General features: G+C 35.1%; 1 protein-coding gene across 1 annotated transcript; it reads right to left on the bottom strand.

Annotated features, from left to right (window-relative positions):
• On the bottom strand, nt 1-5,552 carry LOC116164500 (microfibrillar-associated protein 1). The gene is made up of 5 exons (XM_031478689.1): nt 5,360-5,552; nt 4,990-5,304; nt 4,727-4,939; nt 782-1,088; nt 1-732 (listed from the first exon to the last, which is right to left on the bottom strand). The coding sequence occupies exons 1-5, from the start codon at nt 5,427-5,429 to the stop codon at nt 297-299; spliced, it is 1,341 nt and encodes a 446-aa protein (XP_031334549.1). The 5' UTR covers nt 5,430-5,552; the 3' UTR covers nt 1-296.
• Nucleotides 5,553-9,406: the final 3,854 nt, after the last annotated feature.

The raw sequence follows: 9,406 nt of genomic DNA, 5'->3' as shown, positions 1-9,406 counted from the left end.
AATAATGCATTAATCTATTATAGTACGGCCTAAATAATTGCATTAATTGGAAGTATATGTCTAAGCGCGTTTTAAAAACTAACAACTGATTACAGCATCCCAGTTTATTCTGAATATTCTTATCAACAATGTGAACAATTGTAGTAAATAAATGAATAACCATAATTAAAAAATGTAATCACAAAGTAAACCTCTTGGGACAAATTATAATTATTACTTTCAAAAGTGTGATACCTACCATGGTACAAATTACTTAAAATGTGAAGTATAAATAAACCTATTGTATATAACAAAAATTACTGTTGTATTTTTCTCTTTTTTAATGACGGTTTCTCAAACACTTGCCTCATACCGCCTGCTTGTGACGCGTGAAACTTTAAATTTTGAGCAGTTTCTCCCACCCAAGGAGAATCAAACTGTGTAGTATCTTGGTCAACCAAATGTGTATATTTAGTTCTGCCCGATCTACCAAAGTTCTTAACTTGCATAACTTTAGGCAAAATTGTTTTATCAAAATGATCGTCGAGCGTTGCCTGAGCAAAGTCTCTTTTCAACACGTCATCTTCTTTATCCAAATAGAAAGCACCTCTGTGATAGTATTTCTGCAAAAATTTGTATTTCCCCTTAACCGCCTTGTTGACCGTTACTTTCGGATTTAACCTCAATTCTAACCGCCGTTCTTCTTCTGTCATGTTGCGCATTCTATCTATTTCGAGGCGTTCTTTTTCGATACTGTAAGACAAAATACTTAGTAATTAATGACGTAATAATATATACATACGCTTCTCTTTCTTCACGATCGCGTTTAATACGCTTTAGTTCACGTAACTTCCAAGCTTCATACTCCACCTCGTCATATTCGTCATCCGTACACACGTCTTGTAAATTTGGCTCGTTAGTGTCCTTGCTTTTAGCTTGAAGATCTTTTCTAATTGAATCTTCCACCATTCTTAGAGTTTGCCTACGACGTTCTTCTGCTTGCTTTAAAGCGTCTATCTCGATTTGTTTTTGCCTTTGAGCCTCCTTCTCCTTTTCTAGTATGGTTATACGCTCTCGTTTACGTACAAAAATTGGTTTTAATCTTGGACCTACAACAGAATTGAGCTTGTGTAGACAATACAACCCACTGAAACTCACAAAGAGCACAAATTAAAATATTAATCGACATGTCCGATTTCAAATTCTTCACTACCAACTCTATTCACCAGATATAACACTGTGTGATCAACAATTCCCGAAGCTGAGCTACTTTTCTACAGTTCCTGACAGATTCCTATATGGCAACTAAAGAAGTAACATAATTGACTACTACAGTGGCTGTATGCGAGACAGTGGCGACAATAGGACTTGAGAGCTCCGCCCAGCCGCCATGTTGCATCGAAAATTTTAAATTAGAGACCATCAAATACCAATACAATTGTAGTGTAGGCAACACCCAATACATGTATGACACACAATAACCATATCTGTACACGTAGCAGAAATTCCATGCAACATGGCCACTGATCTCAACAACCAACAAAAAATCAAGTACTTTATTGTTGCCAGTCTCGTACAGTCAGTGTAATTTCTCTTGATGGTAGAGACATCTATGTTTTACAATTTATATTATTGAAAATAAAAACAATCTCTATTTCCATACAACCCACGTTTATAATAACATTGATTATTGGTGTGTATAATCAATGACAATAGTTAAAATTCAATAGTACAGTATGGTGTTGATTTGCCATTTTTTCAGCACCCTATATGGGGTGTTAATACAGTGGTAATTATGTTATTAAAAAAATTGAAAAATAATTGCAAATACTAATGTTTTAGAGAGCTGAAAAGGTCTTAGTGACAACAGTAGTTTTACTACTGTACAAGTAGGTAAATCTAATACCTACCAACTTCAAATTAACAACAGACATGACCTAAAAATTCCAGGGCCATAAATATACTGAAAGTTAATTTTATATGGCTCTGTATTCATTTTAAGAAGGTATACTCTGTTTTTTAACTAGGAAGACGGATTTAAAAGTTCCCGCAAAAAATCTTAGTTTCTATTGGCTCGCGCTGCGCCCGTTTTACACCCAGGTGAAATTGCTATTGACATGATTTAACTGTCAAATTTAATCGCGATTCTCGTCCGTAACTGTTGTACTTATTTTTGAGTTTTTCTGTGTTCCGAGTCCATTTGCATAAATTTTTACAAAAACAAACAGTTCTTTTAAGAACTAAAGTTGATATTTCGCGTTCTAAGTGTACTGGCATTAGTGATGGATTCAACTCCAAGTACCAGTAAAGCAAGCTTGTCTCCTTTGAAAAAACGTAATTGCTTAAACTTGGGTCATTTTATCAGTCTCCGAGAAGCAGTTTATTATAAACACATAAACAAATGTTGTCTGATACTCCGGATATGAATTTTGTTACGCTTGTGTTGAAGATTGCATCTATCACAGGTAACGTAAATAATGATGTAGGTATATATTTTGTTATTAAAGTATGACACATATTAGGAATTGCACGATCTACAGTATACCGGATAATTAAAGAATATCGAAGTGCTGGGATTGTTACCCCTTCGAAACGTTCCGGTGGTCATAACGCTGTTGCAAATGTGAGCTCTGACGATTGGCGGAATTGTGTGCAAAACGTTACTAAAAAAGAAAATAAGATGTGTAGATTGGATGGTCTAATGGATACATTTATAGAACCATTAATTATTTCACTCGGATCGGAGGACAGTGACTGTTTTAGTGAACTTTCGGAAGACAGTGACTAAATCGCTCATACATAAAACAGTGAACTGTGCTGTTTAATAATATGAGTATAATTCCATTGTTCTGAATTTGTTCAATAACTTAACATTTGTTGTAAATTGTAAGGTGGATTGTGTAGTATTACAACTGATAAAACATTTAAATCTACAATTCAAAATAATGTTTCAAAGGCCAAAAAATGTATGCAGAATGATTACCTATTATCAATGTATTACCTATTTATTATAATTCGCTTTTAAAAGTATGATGTATGCATAATATAAAAGATTTCCTACCAAATAATAACCCAAAAGCATAAATAATGAAATCTATCCAAATGTGAAAGAAAATCACATCACGCAACCCACAATACATGTCTGTATAAAATGAGTCTATTATTTTTGTTACTAGATTCTAGTGACATTTTCAGTGTAAATCAGGTTTTTAAATCCGTCTTCCTAGTTAAAAAACAGAGTATAGTGGTAGCATTGAGTTAGAAAACTAATGGAGGGAATATAATGGTAGAGGGGGTAAGAATTTTTGTAGACGGAAGTTGCCACAGATAGAGGCCACTCGCGTGGATAGGTTCCCGTGAAGGTACATTTTGGCCGACATTATTTGACATATGAAAACGCGGGTCCTGTCACTGTCAGTTTTCCACCAAATTCAAATTTTATTAAATTTGCCATTTTAAAGTACCTAATAATTTCGGATCGGTTTGTGCTCTGGTTTATATAAATAACTAACTGCCGCATAGTGTTTTTATCACACGCAATTTTGTGAATTGAGAATGATTAGCTGCGTATCATGCAAAATTTCTCATAAAGGGAAGAAACAGGGCATTTCCTTTCATCGGTAAGACATGTCATTTATCATGTTGTAGGCGAGGTTGTAGGTACCTAGTTTATGTTTCTTAGTTTTCCAAACGAACCGGTACTTCGAGCAAAATGGTTACCTAACATTTGTAAATATATCTCAAGAACAGCTCTCGAAATTTACTTTTGTGCTCACAACGCTTCATTGACTATGATTTCGACCAAAGGTTGCACCGGAAAATGTTCATCAAATATCTCGTCAAATATGCACTAGGTAGGTACTATCAAAACTTGTAATGAACCTGAGACCAACCAATCAATTGTAGCTATTGATCAACACAGTGAATTTAATGGAAGTTGTCAAGTTGTAGTGGCTATAGTAAACTGGCCTTAATTATACTAATGGAACACATCAATGTATATTTAGATTTGTAATCAATGATTATATTAAATCTGCATACTTTCCCATCCTTGTCTATTTTGTTTACTTTACCACGAGCATGTATTTTACTCCTTCTATACGTTTTTTTTGTTATTATTCCTATTAGTGGAAAGAAAATTATATCTCTACGCCACTGAAGTGAGACGCTAATGATAACGGAAGTGGTGTGGTACTTTAATCACAGTTAGAGGCCACTTTTGGTTCCCGTGGTCTACGTCTGGCCAAGCATTTGATTCCCTCCATTAGTTTTCTAACTCAATGAGTGGTAGAAAGCAGGGAAGCTTTGACCTTCAGTGTGATTGGTTAAAATACGAGTCAGTATTACACTGAAACATAAAGCGAGTGGCGAATTTTGCAAGCTGGTAGTTTCTGTTGCCATCTAACTGTTGAAGTGTCATTAACTGTTAATGTCAAAGATTTATTTCTGTTTGCAGTGATGGATATTTCTACTTTACAATAACTTGGTGGCATTTTATACTTTTCCTGTGTGCTTATCTTCAAACACAGCGCCATCTACTACCTTCTTATAATGAATACAGTATACTCAAAATAATGTGTGGGTGTGAATAACTAAAGGAATATCTCAATAAGATATTAACCAATAGCAGTTGCCACATAAAATTTAACTAATTATGAACCTGCCAATTTTTCTTTGGAATTATGCCGCCATATGGCGATTGTAATACTTTCTCCATAGGGGCCTTAATAGTAGACACAACCCTTACCCGTTTCTTCCTCTGAATCTGTATACTCCTCGTATTCTGAACTCTCAGATGACTCGGTATCCTGATGCTCTTCCTCTTTAAGTAGAAATTCCTGATCCTCCTGTTTACTTAAAACTCTCTGTTTTAATAACTGCCTGCGTTTCTCAAGTTCGCTGTCGCTCAGTTCTGCTTCTGACTCATCATCGTCTGGAGCCTCTAACATGTGCTTCGGTTCTAGATTTGGAAAGCTTTATTTTACAATGACTAATACGAATATAACAGACCAGGAAGATTAATCGGCTCTTCTTCCTCCTCTTCATCCGAAGTTTGTAGCACTTCGGGCTCGTGAACGTGCCGACGACGTTCCGGTCTTATTTCTGTATCGTTTTCCCGAATTTTCAGACGCCGTAACCTTGGATCGTTCATTTCGTCGTCACTTTTGGGCGCCTCTGGGCTAGGCGGTTTAACGGGCGCGTGATTACGTTTTTCCAAGAAGTCTTCATCGTCACTTTCGGAATCTGATCGCTGATCCTGTGCATAATCGGGACGTTTGCCAGACACATACCTGTGTACCTTGACTTTCTGCATAGATAATTCCCCTAATATTTCAATAAATAAATGTAAGTAGCTCATCAAAGGGGTTGGTTCGTTTACCTTTTTCATTTCGAACTGGGACAGCACCAGCTGTGCTTTGTATACCAAATAAAGATGCAGGATTCATCATTTTGAAAAGTTTAATTTGGAATAGTTGTAAAATTGAAAAACTTTGAAATCATTAAGTAAATCTGCAAGAAGTAAACACTAAACATATGTCAGTTGTTATGTCAAATTATCAAATCTGTCAAAAACATTGTCATGCACTGGTTAGCTGCATTCAAGCAGATAGAGTTGGTATCGTCTACATGGGTACCACAAAATAATGGATTGCTGGTGCGATTTAGAACAGGTTTATTTCAAATCGTAAAGTGCCACTTGATAAAACACGTAAAACCCTAAGACAGGCCCCCCTATGTTGGTTTTAATTAACGCTATGACTTGAAATACGGTAAGGAAGGAACGCAATATAAAGGGCATTTTAGACATTGCAGGTTTTATTGCAATTCTTGCAGTAATTCATTGCCGCATGTGCAAGTTCTCGCTGCAGTTACATTGCTGCAAGACATTCTGCAATTTTCTTGTTTAGAACTTGTGTTATTTTTCTTGCAATTTAGTAATTATTTTGTTAAATTTAATTTTTTTAATAATGAAAGTGGTACCTATGCACTGGAAAGCATTGCCTCCTTAGCTATGATCATGATCATGTTATTTAAAACTGAAATACTTAACTGATTATTTTTATACAAAAACTAGCTGACCCGACAGACGTTACCTGTGAATATTCAATTCAAGTTGGAATAAACAATAAAAAAATGATTTCAAAAACATAGTGTTTATTGTAATGCTTTTTCACACGCGACATTGTTTTGTGTTCTCTTTTCTGGGGCGTAAATAAATAATCCTGAGCGTTTTTCGAAACGGTAACAAGCGACATATACTTGGCAAAAAAAATTAATTTCTAACACACACTCCCTCCGCCCTCTGAGACCTTGTCACCCACTGATCTCGAAAAAGAGTCGCGCGGGAAAGTTATAGTTTGTACAAAGCAATTTATTTCGATGAGACCTTTTATTAGAATACCATGAAAGGTAGAACGTATGTTTCCCTCCTTCCTCCATTTTTAAAAATTTAACTTGGCATCACTAAATGCATGCGTATGCAAAATCTGGCACCAATTGGTTGTCGCATGTAAAAGTTAAATACGTTTTACTTTTAAAAACAGCATCTCAGGGAACAATTATTTCATGCCCCCCCCCTTTAAGACAGCGAAATTTGATGATGGCCGTCTGGCACACCTTCAAGGTATAGACTACCTACTGCAAAAAATTTCAGGACTCTAGGACCATTACCCTGGAAGTAGTTCAAAATGGCAGAAGTGGGTCAAGATGGACAAAATGCAAACAATCGCGCATTTTTTTAATTGTTAAAAAAATGCGCCAAAAGTTATAGTTGGAGTTGGAGACTAACAAAACAAAGATACCTAGCTCATCGCTTTGGTGCAATAATCAAACTTTTTGTTTTAAGTATCATGGAAAATGGCATGCCTTTGAAGGACGAATTCAACGTTAACAACAAAATCGCGACTCATATCGCATACACGGTGTCCATTTTTCGAGTGCCACTATGGGGATCTCATTTATCTTAAGAGATAGAAAGTTGGTTAAATGGGGGCAAAGTTGCCAATTTTCGTGCTCAATAAGAATCTGAAAAGATATTTCAAATATCTTCAATAGTTTTGAAGATATCTCAAAAAAACAAAAATTTCTGATTTTCGTTTTTATTTTTTTTATGTTAAACTAATCGTAGTAGACATTTCTAATAAACACATTATTCGGACACTTTTTAATGGAGATTTCAAATTTCAACTCTCCAGATGACGGAGAAACACGTGGCAATTTTAGTTTTTCTTATGGGCGCCATTTTGAATTTTCACATTTTGAGATTACGTCTTTTTTTCTCTTTACAACGATATAATCACACATGGGGGTTCAATATCACATTTTTCCTAAAAATACAATTTTTAATTTTTTGAGAAGAGTGCTTTGGAAAAACAAAACGTTCTTTTGTTGTGAACAAAAGGTTGACTTATTTCATGTAGTGTCATTTAGGTTTATGCTAGTTGTATTGCGAAAATGCCTTTTTCAAATGCAGATGAAAGAGATATGATCCAAATTTACTACACTTCTCTTCTCATCGAAATGCCCACATGACTGCTGCAACATACTAGCAGCGTTATCCAGAGGGGCAACAACCTAGTTTGAGGTATTTTTCTTTGCTGCATAAAAACTTGGGCGAATATAATTCTTTTAAAAGATGTAGACAGCAATATGGTGATAGACCCAATGAATATGGAGCAGGCAATTTTGCAAGCGGTTGAGATGAAAATCGAATTTCTACTTCTCTGACAACTAATCGCTGCAACCAGACAGATGGATCAAACTGTCAAACTTTTGTTGACAACAAAAGAACGTTTTGTTTTTCCAAAGCACTCTTCTCAAAAAATGAAAAATTATATTTTTAGGAAAAATGTGATACTGAACCAGTATGTGTGATAACGGGCGATCAAAAATGAGTTGCTGTCGAGTCGCCTTTGGAAGTTCAAGTTAAATACGAATTCCCATGTAAATAAAAATTCCAAAGGTGACTCGACAGCAACTCATATTTGATCGCATTGTATATCGTTGTAAAGAGAAAAAAAGACGCAATCCCAAAATGTCAAAATCCAATATGGCGCCCATAAGAAAAACTAAAGTTGTCACGTGTTTCTCCGTCATCTTGAACGTAATTAAAAACAGGATGCCATATTTGAAGTCTCCATTAAAAAGTGTCCGAATAATGTTAATTAGAAATGTCGACTACGACTAGTTTATCATAAAAAAATTAAAAACGAAAATCAGAAATTTTCGTTTTTTTGTCATATCTTCAAAAGTATTGAAGATATTTCAAATTTCTTTTCAGATTCTTATTCAGCACGGAAATTTGCAACTTTGCCCCCATTTAACCAACTTTCTATCTCTTAAGATAAGTGAGATCCCCATAGTGGCACTCGAAAAATGGACACCGTGTATAGATTCTAAACTGAAGAGTTTTTGTTAGCAAGTCCCCTCCCCCTCCCCCAGGGGATGGGTAACATTGGCTCTCGTTCGAAAGTTCCAATCCTATATAGCTTATAGTTGAGATTCGAGATCATCAATCACACTGATCCCTGTGAGTCCTGTGACTGTCTCTTTAGGACAAAAAGTGTTAGTTTGCAAAGAACAAGTCAGTACACACATCACCCAACTTCCACATATTTAAATGAATGACCAAATAAAGGCTGAGTGTATATATGAAAAATTTTAATAAAAAGACGGTATCCCGTCCAATTTGGAAATGTTTTATTTTAGAAAACTTTGTCTTGGGTAATGCACGTATGTAGTTTCTTGCGTTTTTACGTATTAATAGTTCCATTTCTTATTAAAAGAGAGTGACGTTTACATTTTTGAAATCAGAAAAAAATTCTCTATCAAATGACACAAAAAAGTAAAAATCACTTCCATAAGAATAAACAAAGTTGATGATTGTTAACCGGTGACAAACGTCAGACTTAAAATTTAAAAGTAGGATCTTGTAGAGGGAAAAAGTGGTCATAAAATGTATCATTTATTTCGAAATATCTTTTTAAATAACTTTAGTAAAAAATAAAAACAATTTTGCAAAATTTCGTTTTTTTCCTGATATCTCAGAAAGTAGTCGGAATTTTTTCAGTTTCAAAACTGTATTTAAAACTACCTTCCCCCCCAGTCTTGCAGTTCAACTAGCACTTTTAACTTTTCAAACACCTTAAAGCCAGTAAAGTTCTTTGAAGTTTTCAAAAACGCCAGTCTTTTGTTGACTAAAGCTGTTTAGAAAGACGAAAGATGAGTGTCAAAGAATAGGTATCTGAATCTACCACTCGATTTGTTTTGGTTGAATGTAACACCCTGTATTTTGCATGTGTCATAGGTCTCTGATTCTATCCAATAAGGATCCTGGATTCAGCGCATGCATATTTGATTTAATAATGGCGGGGAGACTTTTTAAAGTGAAACGCCTCTATTTACGTACAAATAAAATTAATGTTCA

This window comes from Photinus pyralis, unplaced genomic scaffold (assembly GCF_008802855.1).
Source record: "Photinus pyralis isolate 1611_PpyrPB1 unplaced genomic scaffold, Ppyr1.3 Ppyr1.4_LG2, whole genome shotgun sequence".
In the NCBI taxonomy this organism is placed as follows: domain Eukaryota; kingdom Metazoa; phylum Arthropoda; class Insecta; order Coleoptera; family Lampyridae; genus Photinus; species Photinus pyralis.
This window is presented reverse-complemented; position numbering and strand designations above follow the sequence as displayed.